Here is a 25,611-nt window from a genome sequence, read left to right on the forward strand (position 1 = left end):
TTTCATTTTTTCATTTTTTTTCAAATCCTCAAAAATGATGAAAAACGGCGTGCTATAGTATGCCGTACGATATGGGCTATAGCCCATGGTCCAAAATGATGAAAAACGAGGATAAAAAAAATATCAAAATATCAAAAAAACAATGGGCTATAACCCATCGTTTTTTTTATTTTTTCATTTTTTCAAATCCTCAAAAATGATGAAAAACGGCGTGCTATAGTATGCCGTACGATATGGGCTATAACCCATGGTCCAAAATGATGAAAAACGAGGATAAAAAAAATATCTAAAATAAAAAAAAAGAAATGGGCTATAACCCATCGTTTTTTTCATTTTTTCATTTTTTTTCAAATCCTCAAAAATGATGAAAAACGGCGTGTTATAGTATGCCGTACGATATGGGCTATAACCCATGGTCCAAAATGATGAAAAATGAGGATAAAAAAAAATATCAAAAAAACAATGGGCTATAACCCATCGTTTTTTTCATTTTTTCATTTTTTTCAAATCCTCAAAAATGATGAAAAACGGCGTGCTATAGTATGCCGTACGATATGGGCTATAGCCCATGGTCCAAAATGATGAAAAACGAGGATAAAAAAAAATATCAAAAAAACAATGGGCTATAACCCATCGTTTTTTTCATTTTTTCATTTTTTTCAAATCCTCAAAAATGATGAAAAACGGCGTGCTATAGTATGCCGTACGATATGGGCTATAGCCCATGGTCCAAAATGATGAAAAACGAGGATAAAAAAAAAATCTAAAATAAAAAAAAAGAAATGGGCTATAACCCATCGTTTTTTTAATTTTTAAATTTTTTTCAAATCCTCAAAAATGATGAAAAACGGCGTGCTATAGTATGCCGTACGATATGGGCTATAGCCCATGGTCCAAAATGATGAAAAACGAGGATAAAAAAAATATCAAAATATCAAAAAAACAATGGGCTATAACCCATCGTTTTTTTTATTTTTTCATTTTTTCAAATCCTCAAAAATGATGAAAAACGGCGTGCTATAGTATGCCGTACGATATGGGCTATAACCCATGGTCCAAAATGATGAAAAACGAGGATAAAAAAAATATCTAAAATTAAAAAAAAGAAATGGGCTATAACCCATCGTTTTTTTCATTTTTTCATTTTTTTTCAAATCCTCAAAAATGATGAAAAACGGCGTGCTATAGTATGCCGTACGATATGGGCTATAGCCCATGGTCCAAAATGATGAAAAACGAGGATAAAAAAAATATCAAAATATCAAAAAAACAATGGGCTATAACCCATCGTTTTTTTTATTTTTTCATTTTTTCAAATCCTCAAAAATGATGAAAAACGGCGTGCTATAGTATGCCGTACGATATGGGCTATAACCCATGGTCCAAAATGATGAAAAACGAGGATAAAAAAAATATCTAAAATAAAAAAAAAGAAATGGGCTATAACCCATCGTTTTTTTCATTTTTTCATTTTTTTTCAAATCCTCAAAAATGATGAAAAACGGCGTGTTATAGTATGCCGTACGATATGGGCTATAACCCATGGTCCAAAATGATGAAAAATGAGGATAAAAAAAAATATCAAAAAAACAATGGGCTATAACCCATCGTTTTTTTCATTTTTTCATTTTTTTCAAATCCTCAAAAATGATGAAAAACGGCGTGCTATAGTATGCCGTACGATATGGGCTATAGCCCATGGTCCAAAATGATGAAAAACGAGGATAAAAAAAATATCAAAATATCAAAAAAACAATGGGCTATAACCCATCGTTTTTTTCATTTTTTCATTTTTTTTCAAATCCTCAAAAATGATGAAAAACGGCGTGCTATAGTATGCCGTACGATATGGGCTATAGCCCATGGTCCAAAATGATGAAAAACGAGGATAAAAAAAATATCAAAATATCAAAAAAACAATGGGCTATAACCCATCGTTTTTTTTATTTTTTCATTTTTTCAAATCCTCAAAAATGATGAAAAACGGCGTGCTATAGTATGCCGTACGATATGGGCTATAACCCATGGTCCAAAATGATGAAAAACGAGGATAAAAAAAATATCTAAAATAAAAAAAAAGAAATGGGCTATAACCCATCGTTTTTTTCATTTTTTCATTTTTTTTCAAATCCTCAAAAATGATGAAAAACGGCGTGTTATAGTATGCCGTACGATATGGGCTATAACCCATGGTCCAAAATGATGAAAAATGAGGATAAAAAAAAATATCAAAAAAACAATGGGCTATAACCCATCGTTTTTTTCATTTTTTCATTTTTTTCAAATCCTCAAAAATGATGAAAAACGGCGTGCTATAGTATGCCGTACGATATGGGCTATAGCCCATGGTCCAAAATGATGAAAAACGAGGATAAAAAAAATATCAAAATATCAAAAAAACAATGGGCTATAACCCATCGTTTTTTTTATTTTTTCATTTTTTCAAATCCTCAAAAATGATGAAAAACGGCGTGCTATAGTATGCCGTACGATATGGGCTATAACCCATGGTCCAAAATGATGAAAAACGAGGATAAAAAAAATATCTAAAATTAAAAAAAAGAAATGGGCTATAACCCATCGTTTTTTTCATTTTTTCATTTTTTTTCAAATCCTCAAAAATGATGAAAAACGGCGTGCTATAGTATGCCGTACGATATGGGCTATAGCCCATGGTCCAAAATGATGAAAAACGAGGATAAAAAAAAAAAAAAAAAATTAAAAAAACAATGGGCTATAACCCATCGTTTTTTTCATTATTTCATTTTTTTCAAATCCTCAAAAATGATGAAAAACGGCGTGCTATAGTATGCCGTACGATATGGGCTATAGCCCATGGTCCAAAATGATGAAAAACGAGGATAAAAAAAAATCAAAATTTCAAAAAAAAAACAATGGGCTATAACCCATCGTTTTTTTATTTTTTCATTTTTTTCAAATCCTCAAAAATGATGAAAAATGGCGTGCTATAGTATGCCGTACGATATGGGCTATAGCCCATGGTCCAAAATGATGAAAAACGAGGATAAAAAAAAATCTAAATTTCAAAAAAAAAACAATGGGCTATAACCCATCGTTTTTTTATTTTTTCATTTTTTTCAAATCCTCAAAAATGATGAAAAATGGCGTGCTATAGTATGCCGTACGATATGGGCTATAGCCCATGGTCCAAAATTATGAAAAGCGAGGATAAAAAAAAATCAAAATAAAAAAAAAACAATGGGCTATAACCCATCGTTTTTTTCATTTTTTTCAAATCCTCAAAAATGATGAAAAACGGCGTGCTATAGTATGCCGTACGATATGGGCTATAGCCCATGGTCCAAAATGATGAAAAACGAGGATAAAAAAAATTCAAAAATTCAAAAAAACAATGGGCTATAACCCATCGTTTTTTTATTTTTTTCATTTTTTTCAAATCCTCAAAAATGATGAAAAACGGCGTGCTATTGTATGCCATACGATATGGGCTATAGCTCATGGTCCAAAATGATGAAAAACGAGGATTTAAAAAAAATCTAAATTTCAAAAAAACAATGGGCTATAACCCATCGTTTTTTTCATTTTTTCATTTTTTTCAAATCCTCAAAAATGATGAAAAATTGCGTGCTATAGTATGCCGTACGATATGGGCTATAGCCCATGGTCCAAAATGATGAAAAACTAGAAAAAGTGCCCTACTGGGCACAGGTCTCCACCAGGATGAGCAGATGTGAAGAATTCCAGGCAAAGGTTTTTCCTTGGCCTCTAGGGAGTTGGCATAGAAAGTTATCCACAGATCCGTGCAGTTAGAGGTAAAAACACTTTTGGGCCAGTTATAGCGCCACCTTGAGGCTGAGTTGAAATTGTTCATGTGGCATTTCGTCCTCGGCCTAGTGGGAATGTGGGTGCACAATTTCACGGAAATCTCGCGATGTGTTCATGATTTGCAGCATTTTGTTTGAAACTGAGCACTCCTGTGAACTTTGGAAGCCAATCTTAACCAATCAGGATGGAGTCTGAGAAATCTGAAAGAGCGGTTTGGTTGAATGGCTCTAGAGAGACTGTGTACCAATTTGCGTGATGTTTGGACAAAATCTGTAGGTGTACTGTGCAAAAACTTGTTTTGCACAAAGCGGCCTCCTGGTGGCGCTATAACAGGCCGTTCTGGAAAGTTTGGGGCAGAGGTTCATGGTTGGCATCCAGGGAGTGTGTGTGCAAAATTTGGCATCGACCGGGTTAACGGTGGCTGAGATTAGCTGGACACGGACGGACACACGGACACACGGACACACGGACGGACGGACGGAGTGCAAAACATACTCTCCCCATGCCTTCGGCTGGTGGAGACAACTACAAGGCTGTTCGACTGATAGAATTGGCATCAGCAGAGAGATACAAGATAAAAAAAACAGAATCTTAATACGTGCATGTCCATTAATATTTGGAATATGAGTCTGCAAGAACACTGTGGCAAGTTGGGTCCATTTAGTTCCAATTGTACACTCTCCTGAACAGCACTATAGGCCTATACAGTATGTAAGCCTTTTAGATCCTGTGTCTAGATGAGACATAAGCTTTGGACACAATCTGTTTTCTGGTTTGACTTAACCTGAAGGTCAAGATTTTCCAATCGATTAATTATTTTATCCATTAGCTCAAAAGTAAAAAAAAAAAAAGAATGTCAGCAATTGTGCAGAGACCAGGGTTCAAATTGGGAGTTGGTAACCAAATGGACCCTTCTTAGATCTTTAACTCTTGAGTGTAAAATGAGCTCTTGAGCTCAAAATAGACTGATCAGGGTTATTCTAGGGATGGGACCCAGGACCCATATAGGAAGGAACCAGTTCAGAGAGCTGAACTGGCTCCCAGTAGAATCCAAGGTTACTGGGGGCACGGTGGCACAGTTGGTAGTGCTGTCGCCTCATAGCTAGAAGGTCCTGGGTTCGATTCCTGCTCGGGGCGCTGTGGGTGCTGGCGGCGTGTTTCCTCCTCCGCGTCATCAGTGCCCATACCCGAAGGCGGGGTTGGCGAAAGGGCCTTTCTGTGTGGAGTTTGCATGTTCTCCCCGTGTCCCCTAGGGTAGGTACCCTCACAAAAACATGCAGTAATCCTGGTCTCTAAACTGCCTCCCCCTGGCCAGCCGGGGCGCCTGATGGAGGGGAAAGGAACTGGTTGGAATAACGTGTTCCTTCCATGCGCTACATCCAACCAGGGAAACTCCCCCCTGTCAGGTGTAAAGGAGCAACTTGGACACTCAAGCATGAAGGAAGCATGAGTTCAAGTCCGTTGCTCTCCCCAGGTTGGCGGAGGGTGTGTAGAGCCCAGGATCACATTAGATGATTGACACCGGGGTGAAAAATGGGTTACAAAATCGTGGGATAAAAAATATATTAGAGAATCCAAGGTTACAATGGCTAAACTAACCTATGGTCCATACAATGAAATACAGAGAGGTCCCAACAGTTTTAAGAACATGTTTCAGGTAAACAAGGTACACAACCATTTCACCAGAGCCCAGTATTGCAGATGTGGTGCTTCCTGCTTTTAAAAGTAACGTGGGCAAAGGCTCATTCATTTATATAGGAGCCACACAGTGGAACAGTCTGGAAACCAGTGTTAAACTGACATACAATCTGAGGTCATTTAAACAGAAGACTAAACTATGGCTACTGGAAAAGGTTCCCCTATAAAGGGTCATCTTAGAGGGAACGTACATGTTGTGTATGTACTGTTATGTGTATGTATTGTGATGTAGATGTAGTTTAAAGTATTGTTCAGTGTGAGAGGACCTCAGTGGAAATAAGTCTTCGGACTTTACTGTGAAATCCTTGAATCGCTGATTATAATGTTGAATTATGATTGCTTTTATAAATAAATCAAATCAATCATTTGGTTTCATGTTACGTTCTTAAGAGTTAAATTATTGTTAAACACCTGCATCCATTAATTTGCAAGACGTCCACACAATTACAGAAGGTAGAACAATTGTTATTTTGATCGTTTGCCTGTTATCTCTCCTAATACCAACATCAATACAGCATGGAATTGTGGACAAAATCCTATCCAAAGAGAACTAAATATTCTTTAGTTTTGAGGCTAAATCTCATCAAATGGTGGTCCGTGGCTCAAATGTCAAATAATGGACCTTATGAAAAGGGTTGAAAAACACTTTATTGTAAATAAATAAATAAAATCATCCATATAGATATTTTGGGAAAACAAAGTTTATTCATTTAACAAGCATTAAAAAAAGAACGTTTTGTTCAAGCTACCCAATGCAGTTTCAGTGCAATTTCAAAATATACATTTTCAGCAGGTTAATATATTCACAATGTTCCTAGCATTTAAATACTCTGTGTGCGATTATCTCACTATATTGTCCTAGCCAGAGGAAGCTCGCAGGTTGTTCACCTTCATGAGGTAAGAACTGTACAAATAAATCTTTTTTATTTTAACTTAAAGTAAAGAGCACTACAACACAAATTAAATGTCAAATATAGGAGAAAGAAAAAATCACTACAGCACATTACAAAACATATTTGTAAACAAACATTGTAAACCAAAAGAAACGTTTCTAAAGTGGTTATACATATTTGGTATGTGAATTTTATAAATAACTAGCAGATCGATTTCTTAAAACCGTGTCCTTAAGTGATAGATAAGATAGATACTGTATTATATACACACACACACGTTATCATGAGATGAACTCGACCATAAAGATCAGACAGATTTTCTATTTGGTGTGCAAGTCTTTTTCCGACGATCAGTTCCGTCACCACTGAAGGGCATCGATGACGGTTTTGGATTATGTTTTGTTTTTTTATCTCTGCCGGTGGCCCGGGGGATTATTATCATCGTATTTCACCCCTGCCTGCCTGCCATTAATGTTGCTACAGAATAAGCACTAGACAAGTGGTTATACTGTTTTTATCCCATGATCCAGAAGAGAACTTAGATGTTTGCCCGGGACTCAAACTATAGTGAAAGATCTACATGTTTTCTAACTCATGGAATTTCTTAAAAGTAGCTTTTACATATTCAAGAAATGACTTGGAAACATATTTTAATTTGGTATTAATTCATGAAAACTTTAGAATTTTTGGGAATGTTATTGAAAATGTTTTGAAAAAAAAAAAAAATCGAATAAAAAATAAATAAATAAAATAAAAAGGGGCCGTTGAAAATGTGTCTGAGCCATGAATGGGTCCCAACCCACTGTTGGGAAACTACCAGTGGCAACATTTCTTGAGCACATGGCAGTAGGCCAAGGAAGTCAAGCCTGCTTTACATATTGGCCTACGAGTCTTACTTGAGCCATATATATATAGTTTGTGCCCTCAAAATGTCTTCTTGATGCTTGCTTTCCTTGTATCGGTCCATGGCGTAAGACCCTGCCATATAAAGGCAACGCCTTTTCAGACATTCCATATCGATTGGCTTCCAATGTGCATTTGACCCTACATTTGAAGCATGCATGAGTCTCACGCGGCCAGACTGTTGCCTCTCGCAACGTTCAAACGCTTCCGTCATACAGTCTGGAGCAACGGAAGCTCTGATCATGAGCAAGCCATATAGCGGAAGTGAAGCCTCCGTCTTTGTATCGTATTATAAATGGAAATCATCTAAACATATATAGCTTGCTGCTTATCAGAAGAAAAAAATAAGAAGCTCTAGAGATATTTTAACATTTATTTTCATGAACGGAAATGACAGCTTCCTTACTCAGATTTCCAGAGGTGTAGTTCCAGACTCCATATATATATATATACATACATAGCATTTGGAGATGTGGAATAGTTGTCTGGCTACGCGAGACTATAGACTCATGCTGACATGGACGTTCTCACCTACTGTAAATGTGTGTTCTGTGTTTTACGGTCCTATACAAAACAGAACTGACACAAGGCGTCAACAATCAGCATCTGGTAACAACACAGCCCCCCCCCCCCCAATGTATTTTTCATACATGTGCACAGTTACACACAATGCCACAATGATGTCAGGATCACATGCGCGCTCCACAGTCCACACACACACACACACAAAACAATGGGCCGGGGCCATGCCTACTGGTGGAGATCTGTGCTCCACTGAGTGCACAGCTTTGTTTTAGGTTCCTTTCCAACAAAGCAGATCCTTCCACAACGATAAGCTACAGTATCTGTACTGTATAGGGTCCTTTCAGACAGGGCGCGAGTGACGGAGGGAGGCGTTGTCGCCTGGATCAGCGACAGGTCTGCTCATGAGGGGCGTGTAGCGTAAAAAAAAAAAAAGAAGCTCACCGGTCTAGTCACGTGACGCACGCACAAAACGAGCAATTTCACACGGCCGCAGTCTCACCCGCGGATATACACTTTGCGCAATCACCCCTCGACTTTTCTGCACGTCCAAAATAAACACATGCCTCTCATTGAAAATGATTAGGCGCGTCAGTCGCAGTCTGTCTGAAAAGGCCTTATGTTTGAGAATTCAAGGTGGAAGGTCATGACACATGTGACATTCTAGAATGTGCGTTCAGACATGGATGGTTAGAGTGGCGCGATTACATGCAAAGACGAGAACTTGCGCGAGCGCCGCAAACGGCGCAGCACAAACGGGACGAACCGAGGCGAATATTTAAATTCAAGTCTGAACGCACCTTAAGCCTCTTTAGCAGCAGCTTTCCCTAAATATAGGCTAAACTTTTCCTCATTCATTCATTCATTCAGGGGCTCTAAACGCTTCCTGAAGACATAATAAGCACTGACATGACAGGATGATTAAAACGAGGACATGATAAAATGATTGTGCTGCCACAAAATCTATATTTGGGGCCATCCTCCATCTCCCTCATCATCTGTTGCCTTGACTTCTGGCACTTCTTCTATATATATATTCATACTCCTTCAGTTTTAGGGCAGATTCATACTCCCATTTTGCCGCTGTAGTGCCGAAATGATTTCGGCTCGTCCGAAGATTTCAGTAGCACCGAAGAGCCAACTTTAGGACGGTCCCCCCCCCCCCCCCCCCTTCGAACCTCACATTGTAGGCTTTTATTCATTCGGAGCTCTAAAATAGGAGTATGAATCGGCCCTTCGGCGATAAGGTAACCACCGAACCGTGGTTACTAAAAACAGAGACATGCGTTTGGGTGAGTGGTGAAGCGCTTAACCGCCGCGGCTCAGTGACGCCATGTTGTAGTTTTCGGTGGTCACCTCTTCGCCTAAAACTGGAGTATGAATAGGCCTCAACAGCCCCATCTGAGCAGCCAGCCATCTGCTGGGTGAAGCAGGTTACACAATGGTTAAGTTAGCCCTTCATAATTGTGTCTGTGAAACAGAATAATACATAACATTTAATCACTTTAGAACGCTGCATTTATAAATCTAATGAGTGATTTGGACTAAAGAAAAGATGGCCTTTTTTATTTTAATTTTTTAACCAGTTACCAAAATTGCAATGTCATTCACTTGGGATTTTTAGCCCTATGCCAATTACTAGAGTGAGTTATGGATATGGACTCTTGGCAAAAACTAAAGCAGGGGTTTTACTGAAATGACTCTCTGTGCAGTGCACACGGCTACAAACAGAACCAACAGCCGGTTTCTACTGCATGTCAAAGACATATAGGTTTGTAACAGACACATAGGATAAGCGTGTCAGAAGAATGCAGCATCGGTGCGAACCACAGCCCGTCATTTACTAAGATTTAGATGAATAGATATGCCCTAAAAAGCAAGCAATCTGTAGGTAGACGTTAGTGGGTTTTGTGCCATTTCTCTAAATATACAAAGAGTTGAAAAAAATAAGCACACGGTTCAGTTAGCGCTCGATCGCACGGCCAAGATAGAAGCCTCGTCTTCGATGAGAGTTTGCCGTTTGCAGCAAAGCATATTCACTATTCTGAACGTGATTTATTATACCACTGTGGGAGGAGGAACGATTGGTGAACTTCATACTTAATGTAAACGCTGAATTCATCTAATCCCAAACAGGACCGTCGTCGTGAATTATCAACCTAAAATAAATATATAAATATATATATGACTGAGGAACCTCTCATACAGTATGCCTGTGATTCACCTTTCACTCAAATAAAAAAAACGGGTCAAAGAAATGGAAACATTCTACGATCCAGCTTTCATAATAAAAAATAAAAGTGTGCTTGTACGCTTTCCCTACGCTCAACGCAGCTCACCAGCCCATCCAGGGACTCAAAGAGTTTTTTTCTTTTTAGCAAACACTCAAAAGGTTGAAATGCGGCGGATGGAATGCACTTGTCCGGTGTCCTATGATGATCACCCACAGAAATAACAGGAGAGAAAACGGTATACGGTATGTGACAGTTAAGTGATTAGACAGGCATGGTCATGGATTAAGGCCGCTCTGCTTTCCTCCCATCGATCATCTGCTCTGCTTCGGTTTAAGGGGTTTGTCTCGTCAGCAGCTCTCTGGTTCCTCTCTCCCTCTCTCTCAGATGATGTGTCAGTGTCTCTCTACCTAATGCACTCCTCCTCCGAAGGGCTCTCCGACTCCTCGTTGTCACTGTCGTCCAACTCGGGCAGGTCTCCCCACAGCAGCAGATTCAGGCCTGTGTGGAGAGGGACATTTAACATTATTCTCCCCCACAGCAGCAGATTCAGGCCTGTGTGGAGAGGGACATTTAACATTATTCTCCCCCACAGCAGCAGATCCAGGCCTGTGTGGAGAGGGACATTTAACATTATTCTCCCCCACAGCAGCAGATCCAGGCCTGTGTGGAGAGGGACATTTAACATTATTCTCCACCACGGCAGTAACAGGTACGGTCGCCCCATTTCCATCTCGCCGCCAGCTTTTTTCCCGCCGACCTCACGCCGACAGCTCGGTGCGGCGGTTCTTGTATTCTTTATTTTGTTTTACTGAGAATAAGTTTAGGGTTATCGGAGCGGCAGGGGCGGTATTGCAGTCGCTGTACCGCACTGTTGTGACGAAAAGAGAGTTGAGCCAGGAGGCAAAGCTCTCCGTTTACCGAACAATCTTCGTTCCTACTCTCACCTATGGTCATGAAGTGTGGGTCAGGAGCGAAAGAATAAGGTCGCGAATACAAGCGGCCGAAATGGGTTTTCTTCGACGGGTGGCTGGCATCTCCCTTAGAGACAGGGTGAGAAGTTCAGTCACATGTAGAGTAGAACCGCTGCTAACTTTTTTCACCTACGTCCCGGAACCGTCCGGAAATACAATTTGAACCATCCCGAAGTAAATTTATACAGTCTTGGGGAAAAAAAGTTTAAAAAAAAAGCACCACCCAAATTGCGAAATTAATAACTGTATTCCTATTGTAACAGAAATGCAATAGGCCTACATGCAGTACATTATTTGTTTGGCTTCATGCTTCTTCTGTAGATAGAGAAAATACACTGATTTAGTCAAAATGCTCCCAGATGAAAAATAGGGCTGGGTTAATTAGAGGCTTTGTAATGAATTAATCTAAATTAATCACATTTTAATGTGCATATCAATATTGGACTTGAGAACAGTGATATTTATTTTCAAATACAATCTGAGCATTAGAAAACATCCGTTGCTTCAGAGGATACCAATATATTATTGTGCCGTAACCGTTTTATCTGGTCAGCTGTGGGTTGGACCGACGTGGCTCCAACTCCTACTTGGAGTTGACTTGGACTAGGACTAACATTAGCGCCATATGGAACCTCTCAGTCCGTTATAATGTAGCTCTATCAGAGGGAGAGGTTCCATGCGAGACATGTTAAAGCAGCTAGCAAGCCTAGCATGGAAGCTAACGTTGGTGTAGTGTAGCGGTAGCCCCGTGTCCAAAACTGTCCATATGGAACTTTTCCCTCCACTATAGCACACAAGAAACAACCATGGTTCTATCCATGCTTCCAACCGATAGTTTTTAAATGTAAAGGTCCCATCCACGGGGCAAAAGCAATATGAGCGGCGTCTTGATTCCTTTGGGTGAATGGTGGTGCTCACTGCTGCACACGTTATGCGCATTTCCAATGTAAAAACTCCTCTAGTTCCCGAATGAGATAAAATTTAAGTCCCATATAGATATTTTATAGGCCCCGGGACGTCGTTAATCTCGAGCCCTGGCACGTCCCACTGGGTGGAGACCCCGGGGCAGACCAAGGCGCAGTTGGAGGAAACACATAGACTCACTGGCCTTGGAACGTCACTAATGTTGCTCTGGAGAGGGAAGTCTGGAGCACTTTGGTGGAGCCGTTGCCCCCGGGACCCGACTACGGATAAGCGGTTGAAGATGGATGGATGTTAGGCATAGTTTTACTGGGGTTAAGTTTAGGAATAGGGTTAGGTTTAGGCATAGTTTTACTGAGGTTAAAGTTAGGAATAAGGTTAGGTTTAACCGTTTACGCATAATTTACTCGATTACTTTAGGAATACCAGGCCGCGCTGTTCCGCCGGCTGTACGCCCGGGGCGAGTTGTTTTGTATTCAGACGATTCAGACACAGGGACATTTAACATTATTCTCCCCACAGCAACAGATTCAGGCTTTTAGTGGAGAGGGACATCTCGCACCGGAAGTTCGATTAAATACATGGCAGCCGTTTGGACCAGCTCATGAACAAAAAAACACTAGTCTTGAACAATTGAGACCTTTGTCATGTAATCAGTTCAGGAATACAAAAGAAGACATAGGCTACCTCTATAAAATTACACAACCGTACACATCAAAAAGCAACACAGCAGACAATAATGTGTTATATGTATTATTTTATGTTCCAGAACCGATTATATACATGTGAAAGGTCGTTATTTGTTCATACATTAGCGTTTGTTTATGAGCTGGTCCAGCTGGCTCCATCCACTCCACTGCCATGCATTTCATCAAACTTTCAACGAGCGTCATGGCCAGCCCAGGAGCTCTGGGGCTCCGTCCCTGCCCCCCCTCCTGTGTAATTCCCTCCACTGCCAATGTCCAACTCTTCCCACCCCGGATGTATGGAACGGGCAGGCCGGCTGGGGAGTTGAGACCATCTGTGCATAGGCGACAGCACCAGCTGGAACCACTGACCGTCCAGTAGGCGGGGCTTAGCTCTACTACTGTATACTTTGCGGGGAAACGAAGCTCGGACGATGTTTACTAACCTGTGGCGTCCAGTCTGTTCAAAGTGGACACGGCGTCACTGTTGAACATCCAGAAGTGTCCGTTGTTACAGGACAGCAGACACGGTTTACAGGGAGCGACCACGTGGTACCCCACCACGTTACCACTGGGATGGGGGGGGGAGAGAGAGAGAGAGAGAGAGAGAGAGAGAGAGAGAGAGAGAGAGAGAGAGAGAGAGAGAGAGAGAGAGAGAGATGAAAACAAATTGTCAGCATTTTATAGTGAGCACCTGTTAACCCAATAAAACCAGGAAAGTTTGCATCTGTGTGATGTTTTTTATATTTTACTCAACTACTTATTATTTTATCTTTGGCTCAGGCATGTAACCATTCATCTTAAATCGATTCAAACCGGTGACAATTTAAACATATAAAAAAGACTATTGCGCATTTTAAACAGCAGAGGGCGCAAACAAAGAGAGAGTGGATTAAAAAAGGGTTTTCAGTCATTTGCTACTGTATTGAAAAGAGAAAACAGTGTTGTAAAACAAATAAAAGAGAAGAAAATGCTAGATTTGTTAGACATAATATATAAAATAAAATAAAATATTTCAGGTCCTTTGTTAGAAACGTACGTTATTCAGACATTGTTTTAATCGGGTCTAAATGGATTCAAAGTAGACGACTATTATCTCTCAAATGTTTTAAACTCCCTCTCATTTCTGTTTCACTGCTCAGATCCGGTGGAGAGCCCACTGTATCCTGTTATTTGCGCGCACGCACACTTTCAGTAGCCGCCAACTCCAAAAGCAAGTTAATCCCCAGTCTAAATGCTGAATGACGGTTGGTCTGCGTGTATGCCACTCAAAGCACGTTCCACCAATGGTGGAACAACAACGTGATAGCCGGCCCACAACTTTGCAGAGCGCAGAGCGAGAGAGAGACACGGACAGACCGACAGATACGGACAGACCGAGAGAGACAGAGAGACACGGACAGACCGACAAAGAGACAGAGACCGACAGACAGACAGAGACGGACAGAGACAGACAGACACAGAGAGAGCGAGAGAGAGAGAGAACAATGAAACAAAACAAAACCCCTTGTCTGCATTTTATAGTGACACCTGTTAAAGTGCCAACACCACTATTATCCACCATGTTTGTTGTTTTCATCTCCCTGTGCTGTTTACTGTAACAAAAGCTTTGGGACTACAAAAGAAAAGCTCAACGCAACACAACTTTAAAACACACACACACACACACTCACTTTGCTGAAGCTTCATCCATAGAAATAAATAAGCCAACTGCTATTAATATAGTAATAATAAATTATAACAATAGCACACCAGTTAACACTGACAGCAAATTCTGATTTAGTCTTTTGATTAATGCGCCGTTTAGTTTTGGTCCTATTTAGTCACCTGAACTTTTTTAGTCTTAGCCTATCTTAGTCTTATAGTCTTAGTCAACAGAATTAACAGTGTAGGGTTGTCTTAATTATTGCATAATAGTCTAATTACAATTTGAGATAATCGTAATTATTTTGTCATAATCATGGCCAATTGGCCATGTTGAAAAATGTTCATACATACATACATACAGGGGAAAAAAGCAGAAATAACAGGTCTACAAGCTTACAAGACACCACAAGTAACGCACTGTACGCAGTATTTCCGCTTATTTTTTAAGTGTAAAATGTATAAAAATGCCAGTAATTTCTTGGTATATTTCAGTTATTTGTCATATCTGCCCTGTGCACGTTATCACAAAGACTAAAAGCAAAACAGAAATGTAACTTCTATTCATGTTCCAATTTCCAACGCACCAACAAAAAAAAACACAATAAAATCATTAATCACAATCATTTATGTGACAATGAATTGTCAACTTAAATGTGTAATGCTACTAGCACACTGAAACATCTGTGTACATTAGTGCATGTCCTTAAGTTGTGCCATGTGTGTGCTAGTCAGTTATGCCTGGGGTCGTCTTGGTGTTTGGTCAGAGCATCTTGCAGAGGCAGATGGTCTGACCAAACAAAGCCCAGAGGGCTTCTCTCTCCTCCATCCATCCATCCATAGGATACGTACCACTTCAAACAGGCAATGTCTCTCAGCTTGCATCGGCAGCTTTCTGTGGAGTAGCAGCTGGCCACAAAGTCAACAGTCCTTAGAGGAAGAAAATGATACAATAGAATAATAAATAACATTACATATATAGAAAAACCTATAAAAATCTATCCATTTGTAACTCTGAGAGTGCAATACATTTACATTTGCTACTAGATTCAACGTTTTTTCAGACCAAGGATCTCCTTAGCTGAGAGAGATATGAACAAGGAAACCCCCCTCTGTGTTGCAGATTAAACTTTTTCATTCATTTCAGATTCAAAGAGACTTGCTTCACAGCACTGTCGTCAGTTGGTTTCATGTGAATGTGGATTTTCTGTAATTTAACCACTTACTGTCTATTCCCCTTCAATACAATCTGAATCTATACTTATTTCACTCTGTACTTTTTCCCCCCTCTACACCAAACCTCTTTAGCTGAAACTAGCCGATCTACAAGCTCAACAATGCCTCACAGCGCAAGATATTGTGAGCTTGTAGATCTGCATTCTTTTTGATAAAGTTCTCCTCAGAATAGGGATGCTAGGGTTAAAGTTAATGTGAAAATTATACATATAATAATAAAGTGCATTTGAAGCAAATCTCAGTACAGTAATTTAAAAAAAACATTTGCGAGGAGTTTTTAAAGGAAATGTTTTCCCCTAGGGTTGAAGACCCTCCTGGACCAGATGTGGTTCTCAACCAGTGGTCCGGGGACCACCAGTGGTCCTTGAGGGGGTTCCAGGTGGTCCCCAGCTAGTTGGATAGTTGGTAACCAAATGGACCCTTATAGATCTTTTAACTCTTGAGAGCGTAAAATGAAACCAAATGGACCCGTAAGCCGTAAAAGGGTTTCATTTTAGACTCTCAATCTCCATACTTAATTTAAAAGAAGTCTACACAATTAGAGAATGTAGAATAATTGATATTTTGAATAAAAGTTTGCCTGTTATCTCTCCCAATGGTACAAACACCAATAAAGCATGGAAGCACGCGGAAAACATCTTTATTCAACTATAACAAATTCTATAATTAATAACTATATTATTATTATTAAGTATTGGGTCTGAGAGGCTAAATCTCATCATAATGGTGGTCCGGCTGTGGCTCAAATGACGAATACAATAAAATGGACCTTGACATGAACTAGGGTTGGATTAAAACCACTGTTAAGATGATAGATCTTACCTGTTGGGTGGAATGTCGGTGGAGAACAGCTCGATCTCAGTGTCTGCCAGCAGCACAGCCTTCATCCCCCTGGTGCACAGCACACTGTCACAGAAGATGCAGCTCACCTGAGCCACACACTTGTTCTTGAAGTTGGCGTTGGATGTAGACATGATGCTCCGGCCTCTGTTGATTTGTCCTCTCTGTGTCCGTTTGTTGTTGTGAACCCTCTTCGGCTGAATGATGTGCCCTCTCTTGTTTGTTGATCTCCGATTCTCTCCCTCTGTGATGGATCCTCTTTCAGCTAAAATGATCTGTCATCTGCCTCTCTTTGTCCTCTTTCAGCTAAATGATGTGTCCTCTGCTTCTCTCTCGGTGTGTTTGTTATTGTTATGAAGCCTCTTCAGCTAAAACGTTCCTTTCTCTGCCTCTGTTTGTCTGTCCTCTTTCGGCTAAACAATCGGTCTAAATGATCTGTCCTCTGCTTCTCTCTCCGTGTCTGTTTTGTTGTAAAATGTGCTGCTAAACAACACGAGTTAGGAGGCAGCATGCAATGCCGACGTTTTTTCCTCAATTCACTGCACCTCGTTCTGAACTTCTTGTTTCTGAATAATAACAACAAGAAGTTAGATACAACAATATAACGTAATGATTTAGCCGTTTTAGCTACAACCGTGGCTAGCTACTGGTTAAAAGGAAGCAACAACTGGCTGCTATCTGCTGCTGCTTGGATTATAATTCAACGTTCAAGATGAACCGACGTATGGTCTAAAAAACACCTGGCAGGTACAACAATAACACAATAATTAAAATGTGTTTTTTCCTCCTTGGTTTAGTCATTTATCGAGTTGTGGTGTTCTGTTGTTTCTTTCTTCTTCCTGCTCCAGGTTGATGTTGTTTAGCTTGAAGCTAAGCTAACAGGCTAACGCTGTTTTACGTCCAGCTGTCTGTCAGCTTTGTTGTTGTCACAACTTCCTGCTATTTAAAAAAACACTTCCTGAAACAATCCCTCATGGCCCTCCCCTCGCCGGCTCCGATTTGACAAACAAAACAATCCCCCCCGAGGCCCGCCCCTCGCTGGCTCCGATTGGACACCGCGCCGAGAGCCCGAGGGACCAGTGGTGGAAACAAAAAGTATTGATACCGCAATGAAATACTATTTTACAATTATCTAAACTGTATAAATAGTAAATACTATAAAGCATAGCATATCAAAACGTAATCTAGGGATGTAATATAGAATTTGCCCCCCCATATGGTATTGATATGTGAAATGTGTGGTCTTGGCCCTGATTGACTGAAAATTGTATGTAGAATGGACGGTCAATACAAAAACTGCTACTGCGTATATAACCATGAAAAGCACTTGTTTACATCAGGGTCCTCCACTTTCAATTCATCAGAGCAAGGACTAAGGCGAGCAACATGCAGAGAGTCAGCTTGTATGAGGTATGACACTGACTGCGCACTATTAAACTCTTTCAAATTTTGACCTCACCTCAGCAGAGAATGTATTCGTTTTCATTCTGGACCAGAAATCGTGATTGGTTTTATTATTTATTATTGGTTTGATTTTCCTAACTAATTTGTGAACGCCAGTACTAACTGGCCTGATGCCATGACATGAATTCACCTCCGGGGGTCAACAAAGGTCTATGATATATCTTACTGTTGCTGGTCCACACATAGCAAAGTGGGGATATTGCATTAGAAATGCAGAGCTTCAATAGGCCAGTCAATCTAAGCTAAAAAGGGGCGTGACCCAAAATAAATGGATCATTCAAGGTAGGCTATTTTATGATCCTGTATAGAGTCATACAAATGTCATATTAAAAATTGCGAATTAGGCCTATATCAATTTGGATCATGGTACATTCAGGGGTTGAAGGTCGGCAAAATTGTCTAATTTGAATTACCCGTGTGCTTTAAGTATAGCATTTAACGTGTCAAACTATAGGGGTTATTCATGATTCTGAATCCATTGCAAGGATCAGTTTTGCACGAGAAACACTCCTTGGGCTAAAAACTTGCCTTTAATGTGCCCAAATGTGCTGACCTCATCACATTTGTGATGACGGCTATGACCGTTTATGGCCCAAGGAGTGTTTGCAATCCTTGCAATGGATTCAGAATCATGAATAACCCCTAGTTTGACAGATTACATGCAACTTAAAGCATAATTAAAAGGAGACATTTTTGCCTTATGGGGGATGTTAATACCCAACTTTCAACCCCTGAATTGACCATGATCCAAAGTTTATATAATTCACAATTTTTAATATGTTATTTGGATGACCCTAAGGATCATAAAAAAACCTTGAATGATTACGATTGAAATATATTTTGGGACAAATCTTAGATTGACTGGCCTACAATTCCTAGTAGGTTTGTTGGCTTGAGAAAACAACACAGAACAGGTATAAAACATTTAAATTGCCAAAGCAAGTGTCAACATAATAAAACTAGAAAAAGTGCCCTTCTGGGCGCAGGTCTCCACCAGGAGGAAAGGAGTGTGTTTGTGATGTTTGGCAAAATGTTTAGGAGCAATATAAACGTGTGTGTGTGTGGGTGTGTGTGTGTGTGAGAGACGCGGCTTGGCCTGTTGTAGCGCCACCATGAGGCTGATTTGAAAACTGTCAAGTGGCATTTCTTTATAGTGGGAATATGCATGCACAGTTTCACCACAATCGGACGCTGCGTTGAGTAGTTGTGGTGATTTATACAAACGGGGACAAAGCGGGATACTCCTGAAAAGTTTAGAAGCCAATCGTAGCCAATGAGGGTGGATTATGAGAAATCAAACAAACCCGTCTTGATCACATGACTATGGAGAGCATGTGTACCGATGTGTGTGAAATTTGGATAAAATCTGAAGGAGTAGTATTAGAAAATGTGTTTTACATATGTCGGCCTCCTGGTGGCACTATAAAGAGCAGATGTGAAAAATTCCAGGCAAAGGTTTTTCCTTGGCCTCTAGGGTGTTGGCATGCAAAACTATCCACCGATCTGTGCATGCAGTTAGAGGTAAAAACACTTTTCGGCCAGTTATAGTGCCACCATGAGGCTGAGTTGAAAATGTTCATGTGGCATTTCTTGGCCTAGTGGGAATGTGCGTGCACAATTTCACGGAAATCACACGATGTGTTCATGATTTGCAGCATTTTGTTTGAAACTGAGCACTCCTGCGAAATTGGAAGCCAATCTTAGCCAATCAGGATGGAGTCTGAGAAATCTGAAAGACCCGTTTCGTTGAATGGCTCTAGAGAGACTGTGTACCAATTTGTGTGATGTTTGGACAAAATCTGTAGGTGTACTGTCCAAAAACTTGTTTTGCACAAAGCGGCCTCCTGGTGGCGCTATAACAGGCCGTTCTGGAATTTTTGGGGCAGAGGTTCATCGTTGGCATCCAGGGAGTGTGTGTGCAAAATTTGGCATCGACCGGGTTAACGGTGCTGAAGATTAGCTGTTCACAGACGGACGGACGGACAGACACACGGACGGACGGACGGACGGACGGACGGACGGAGTGCAAAACATACTCTCTCCCCATGCTATGTGTGTCTGTGCGTGCGTGTGTGCGTGCGTGCGTGCGTGTGTGTGTGTGTGCGCGCGCGCGTGCGTGTGTGAGTGTGTGCGTGCACATTGCATAATTCTTTTTAATCAATTTTCACTTACTTTAAGTACTTGCTTTTAGTCACTTTAAGTAGGCTACAAAAGTAGCATTTTCCATAAACTTAATACCAGTTTTGGGACAATCAGCAGCATTTCTTTCCATAAATGTAAGCGTAATACACAGGGTTGTATTTTTCAGTCATGATGGGGGCCTATGGGTTTGTGGTCCCTGGCTAAATTTTTGTGCAGTCACCAATTAATAATAGATTGATTAGTTTATTGAAAATTAATTCAAAGGGATCAAATAAAAACACAAGAAAGCCTGCAGACTTCCATTGCGGTCCTGTATCACTGCTTTGTACGTGAGCAATTTCTTTACACAGAATATGCTAATATGTTGACATGTTTTTTGATGTGCTTTTTGTGCCTGCTGTAGCCGTACAATGCGTACATTGTACATTGTGCTGACATTTGTAATCCATCTGAAAATATGTATGAGCACCCACTGTGCAATGTGTTCTTCAGTGTGAAATTGGAGCCCTAAAGTTTAGTGCAAAATGCACCAATAGTCCATTTATGTAGTTTTACTTTGGTTATTGTCAACCTGCAAGGTAAAATCAATGTACTGTATGTATGTAGCCTATATTTTCATTGTAATGTAGGAAAGAAGGGTCATTTTTTATTGTAGAGTTGTCTAGAGATAATATCATGGGCTAACTAAACTAAACTAAAAACTATTATAGCTTTGGACTCCTCAGTTCTCAGCCAACCATTGCTGGGAGTGGGAGGGATGACTTTTAGGTTTGGGCAACTTTGAATATTGAGAGGGCCACACTCACTGCAGATGGCCACAATCCATATACCTTTGTATCAAAAATAGCAGATCTGCTAGAAAATAGATCTGTTATTTCTGCTATATTTCAATTGAAATCCATATATTTATATATCCATATATCCACATTTGAAATGAAATAAAAATGTTATTTTTCAGGATTCCAATATATATATATATATATATATATATATATATATATATATATATATATATATATATATATATATATATATATATATATATATATATATATTGGAATCCTGAAAAATATTTGTTTTATTTAATTTCAAATGCATTTAGTTAGGGTAGGCTATATACTTAGGCTATAGGCCTATAACTTTATGAACTAAAATGCTAATACATTGGACATAAAAAAGACAACATTGTGATGTACATTGTGATGTACTTAATGTACTTTAGAAGAAAAACAAAAAAATTCTCTCTCACACTTATGTGCCAGTGTGCCAGTGATGGCACGGTGGTGGCACCAGTGGGGCAACCAGCCGTCGAGCCGTGGACTAAACCATCCTCTTCTTCTCTTCTCTCCCACCCTGTTGTTCGTATCAGCCCTCTAGGGGGAAGCAGAGAGAGAGAGAGAGAGAGAGAGAGAGAGAGAGCAGCTCACCATCAGACATCATGCATACATCACACTGACTGAGGAGGAGGAGGAGGACTTTCTCTCTCTCTCTCTCTCTCTCTCTCTGGAGTGGATTACTAAACTTTTGGGAGTCCATCGCAACTCGGGCTGGCACACACACACTCTGCTGCTGTACGTGCTGCTGATCCATCCATCCATCCATCCATCCATCGATCGATGACGAAGTTTACCGGGGTGGTGTTTTTGTTAAGTTGTTTTTTCGGGAAGATTGCCGGAGGAATGAACCACTTTGTTTGCACTGGAACCGGTTTTTGAGGAGAAGGGAGGGAGAGAGAGAGAGAGAGAGACATAGAGAGACACAGAGAGAGGAGGTGTTCAGCACTGTTCACAATGCGTCCACACTAGCAGACTGAACAGAGACAATACTCCTCCGTACCGCTTCTCTCCTTCCATTGATCACTAAATCTGATCAAACCCTTCTTCTTCTTTTGGACTTTGGATCGATATATACCTATAATCTGCTGCTTGAGGATAAGGAACCTCCTCCCCACCCCGGACCCCCCCCCCCCCTCTTCCTCGGAGACCCTCCCCTCCTCCAATTCCCGATCAAAGTGTTTGATCTGATTCTGCATCGACTACAATAAACTATTATCAGTCATCATCCATCATCATCATGATGTCTCCGGCGAAATTCCGAAAGGAAAAGGAGATAGTGGCCGAATATGAGACCCAAGTTAAAGGTAGGCCTATAACTTTTATTGTTTTCGTTTAAAAGCTTTTCCAGCCATGGAAACAACCTGTGTGTGTGTGTGTGTGTGTGTGTGTGTGTGTGTCAGCGATGATGTGGCCATAATCATAAATCATAATGATAAGCATTGCTTTGTTAGTTTTTCTCCTGTGTGTGTGTGTGTGTGTGAAATGAATGCATATGGGTTTCCATTATATAATAGCTTGAATAATAGCTTGTTCCACAATCTTATCTCATTCCCTATAGCTCGCTATGGACCAGAACTACCCATTCCCTAATATAACGTCTCTCTTATTTGAACACGCATTTCTTTTTTTTATAAAATAAATGTAGCTACTATACATGAGGGGCGGTGCACTGAAGATGTCATTATGTAGACTATTGTTTAATGGTTTATACACGTCTTGATGATCTGTGGACATATGTCATCATCACGCGTGGTGGCGTCTTTTGAACACCATGCACTACACACACGCATGGTGGCCATCAAATCAAAGACACTAACAAGTGCATGTTTTAGCAATGAATGTGTTGCTTTTGCATGCATGCGGACATGGCGCGCGTGTGTGTGAGAGAGAGAGAGAGAGAGAGAGAGAGGGAGAGGGAGAGAAACAAAGTGTACAATATAAAGGTTGTGTGTGTGTGTGTGTGTGTGTGTGTGTGTGTGGAGAGATAGATTGTTGTACCCGGAGGCTTTGGATTGGATCCCGACATGCATGCAGGCAGCCTTTGGAACAACGCAGGGCGTTTTCTCTCTTTTCTGTGCGTGCGTGCGTGTGTGCGTTCTGCTGCTGGTGGTGTGGCGAGCTATTAAAGAGCCCGTATCCATCCTGCTATCCAATGTGCTGCTGCTGTGTGTGTGTGTGTGTGTGTGTGTGTGTGTGTGGCCATTGATTCTCTTAAAACAAAACAAAAATGAAAAGGTTTATAGAACGATTGTTGTAAACATGGCAATTCATTATGACGGGATGATGTGCTCTCGTCTGTCTGTCTTAGGCAAGGACTGGGTCGTTATGTGTGTGTGTGTGTGTGTGTGTGTGTGTGTGTGTGACTGTGTGTGCGCGCGTGCTGCTGGAGCCGGGAGGGGAGTGGGCGACAGATGTAAGGGTTTTTAGCGGGTAGATAGAGGGAGAGAAGTATGGAGGTATATAGTACTGTAGGACAGACTGTTAACTGCTGGATCGATGGTCATGTCGTGAGCTTTACGACACGGGGTCAGTCTAGAAACGGCTTCTCCACGTGGCCTATTATCTGATCTGACTGGGCGTGTGTTAATGGAGTTACAGTAGTGTGTGTGTGTGTGTGTGTGTGTGTGTGTGTGTGTGTGTGTGTGTGTGTGGGGGGGGGGGGGGTAGTGCTGCATGATTCTTGCTCAAATGTGAGGGGGGTCCTCCATATAGGTTTGCACTTGAGATGAGGAGATTTGGTACACGTGGAACCAAATGGACCCTTCTTCTTTCTTACAACTCTTGGAGTTACACACACACACACATGGCTCAGGGGTATATATGCGCAAGGTTGCCAGTTCGAAGCTGGGCTCCCCCAGAGTTAGTAGTGTCGAAGTGTCCTTGAGCAAGACGCTGAACCCCTAATTGCTCCTGTTGTGCAGGTTGGTGCCTTGCATGGTTTCCGCTGCCATCAGTGTGTGAATGTGTCTGAATGGGTGAATGGGAATCTATATGTAAAGCACCTCGGATAAAGGCTCTTTATAAATGCACCTGTGTGTGTGTGTGTGTGTGTGTGTGTGTGTGTGTGTGTGTGTGTGTGTGTGCTGTACATCAGTGTGGTGACTTAACCAGGGGTCAGGACTGGAGGAGCCCCTGAGGTGATTAACTTAATGTGCAACAGCATAGTTTTCTCCCTCAACAAAACAAACCGACAGACAGTATAGTGTAATACTAAGTGTATACGGGGCAATTGCACATGGCTAAAGCCCAACCTGCACCAATGATTTGCCATGCAACTCCTTGCAACGTGCAACTGCTTGCAACCATTATCTGCCCAATGGGCCAGTTGCAAAAGAGTTGCATTGGTGCCGTTGAACTTAAAACCGTTTTGTTGCAAGGAAGGAGTTGCGGCTGGTTACATTGGTGCGGTTTGGGCTTAATAAAGAGGCAAACGGTGTGAAAATAGCCTATCCATTATTAGTGTAATGGTGAGCTTTTAGTTCGGCTGTTTTCACAATTCAAACTAAATGTAAAGCCTCAGGGTGGGGGGGTTCCTCCTAATAAATCAACTGTGGGTTTGCACTTCCTCTTCTGAAGAGATTGGACGAGACAAGAGTGTACAAAATATATGGAACCAAATGGACCATTCTTAAGCCTGATTTGTACTTGGTTGCACACACTGGTGTTTGCCTGCGCTGCATGCGGTAAATAGCAGATATACAAGCTCACAACAAGCTTGTAGATCTTCTATTTGCTGAGCACGACACAACGGCACGCAACTAACTCATTTGACTGTGTGTACTGTACACTCCTATTGTAAACCCATTTGAACACGTTGCTATCTTGATGTGTACTCTCTCTCTCTCATGCTGCTGTAGCAGAGTGGCTCACAGCCTCGGCCCGATGGCCTAAAAAAAAGTCTAATATCTACCCCGGGTGGCCGGGTCATAGGCATATCCCTTTGGCTTAGTGGTTAAGATGTTGGCTTTCCACGTGGGAGACCAGGGTTCGATTTACAAAGCTACAGGCCACCATCGTCTTTCAGTGGAAGCCAGCGACATGAAGATACAAAGCTACGTCCGACGTTTGTAGCTGCGACAGAAGCTGCAACAGCTACAGAGAAGGTTGTGCTGGCGTCCAACTTCAGCTTCGTCCAAGAAAGAAAGCTACAATTACAGTATGCTGGCTTGGTGTCTTTTCTTTCTTTCTTCCTCACCTTTATTTATACTCGGAATACAGTTGAGGGCAAGCCCTCATTTTCAACGTAGCCGAGGTTTTACAATACTGCAGTCTGAGTCTTCTGCATCTGCCAGTGTGAAGTTCTGTGAACACAGTCTGAGGAGAAGTACAACGTTCTTTTGCAGAGAGATGAGTGTGCTCATGATGACTCCATGCTAGCCTAGCGTGCCCACACAAGTTCCCTTACCCAGTGCAATGTAGTACCAGTTTGTCCAGCTATAGAGCCAGGCTAAGCTCCGCACGTGAATCTCCCAGTGCCCAGTGTCCCCAGTTTAGCCCGGCCGATAGAACACACAGACCTGCTGGTCAAACACAACTCACAGCTCACCTTACTGGTTTACTTCTATAGAGCGTCGCAGTCCCGCCCCCTTTCATGACGACGCCAGGCCCAGGAAATTAATCCCAATCCCAATGCATTTTTCCCATAGACATTTCAAAAAGTATTTATTTAAAGACCTTTTAAGTGTCGTATGAGTCGTGACATATCATGACAACAAACACAATATTTTGGACCAGACAGACAATTACAGAGAAGAAAAACAACAGAGAAGTGTTTCTAATTCTTTGTTTGGCCCGAAATGTTTTGTTTATTGTCA

General features: G+C 41.1%; 2 protein-coding genes across 5 annotated transcripts in view; one reads left to right on the forward strand and one right to left on the reverse strand.

The window, feature by feature from the left end:
* Positions 1–10,146: 10,146 nt before the first annotated feature.
* On the reverse strand, positions 10,147–17,253 carry LOC310862642 (protein FAM72A). The gene is made up of 4 exons (XM_083770637.1): positions 16,338–17,253; positions 15,132–15,209; positions 13,082–13,206; positions 10,147–10,555 (listed from the first exon to the last, which is right to left on the reverse strand). Exons 1-4 carry the CDS (start codon positions 16,487–16,489, stop codon positions 10,461–10,463), a joined length of 450 nt encoding a protein of 149 aa, XP_083626763.1. The 5' UTR covers positions 16,490–17,253; the 3' UTR covers positions 10,147–10,460.
* A 4,265-nt stretch (positions 17,254–21,518) lies between these two features.
* srgap2 (SLIT-ROBO Rho GTPase activating protein 2) overlaps positions 21,519–25,611 on the forward strand; it is a 129,647-nt gene continuing 125,554 nt past the window's right edge. For all 4 annotated transcript variants that reach the window (XM_083771595.1, XM_083771597.1, XM_083771596.1 and 1 more), the window contains exon 1: positions 21,519–22,101. In XM_083771595.1, the coding sequence (XP_083627721.1) occupies positions 22,035–22,101 (67 nt within the window). In that variant the 5' untranslated portion in view covers positions 21,519–22,034. The remainder of the gene's footprint in view (positions 22,102–25,611) is intronic.

Source organism: Protomyctophum parallelum, assembly GCF_964188405.1.
Source record: "Protomyctophum parallelum genome assembly, chromosome: 8".
Taxonomy (NCBI): Eukaryota; Metazoa; Chordata; class Actinopteri; order Myctophiformes; family Myctophidae; genus Protomyctophum; species Protomyctophum parallelum.

Coding starts and splice junctions, on each gene's coding strand:
- LOC310862642 (XM_083770637.1), bottom strand. CDS start 16,489: ATGTCTACATCCAACGCCAACTTCAAGAACAAGTGTGTGGCTCAGGTG. Junction 15,210..16,337: donor ACCGACATTCCACCCAACAG/GTAAGATCTATC, acceptor TCTTCCTCTAAG/GACTGTTGACTTTGTGGCCA. Junction 13,207..15,131: donor GACATTGCCTGTTTGAAGTG/GTACGTATCCTA, acceptor CCCCCATCCCAG/TGGTAACGTGGTGGGGTACC.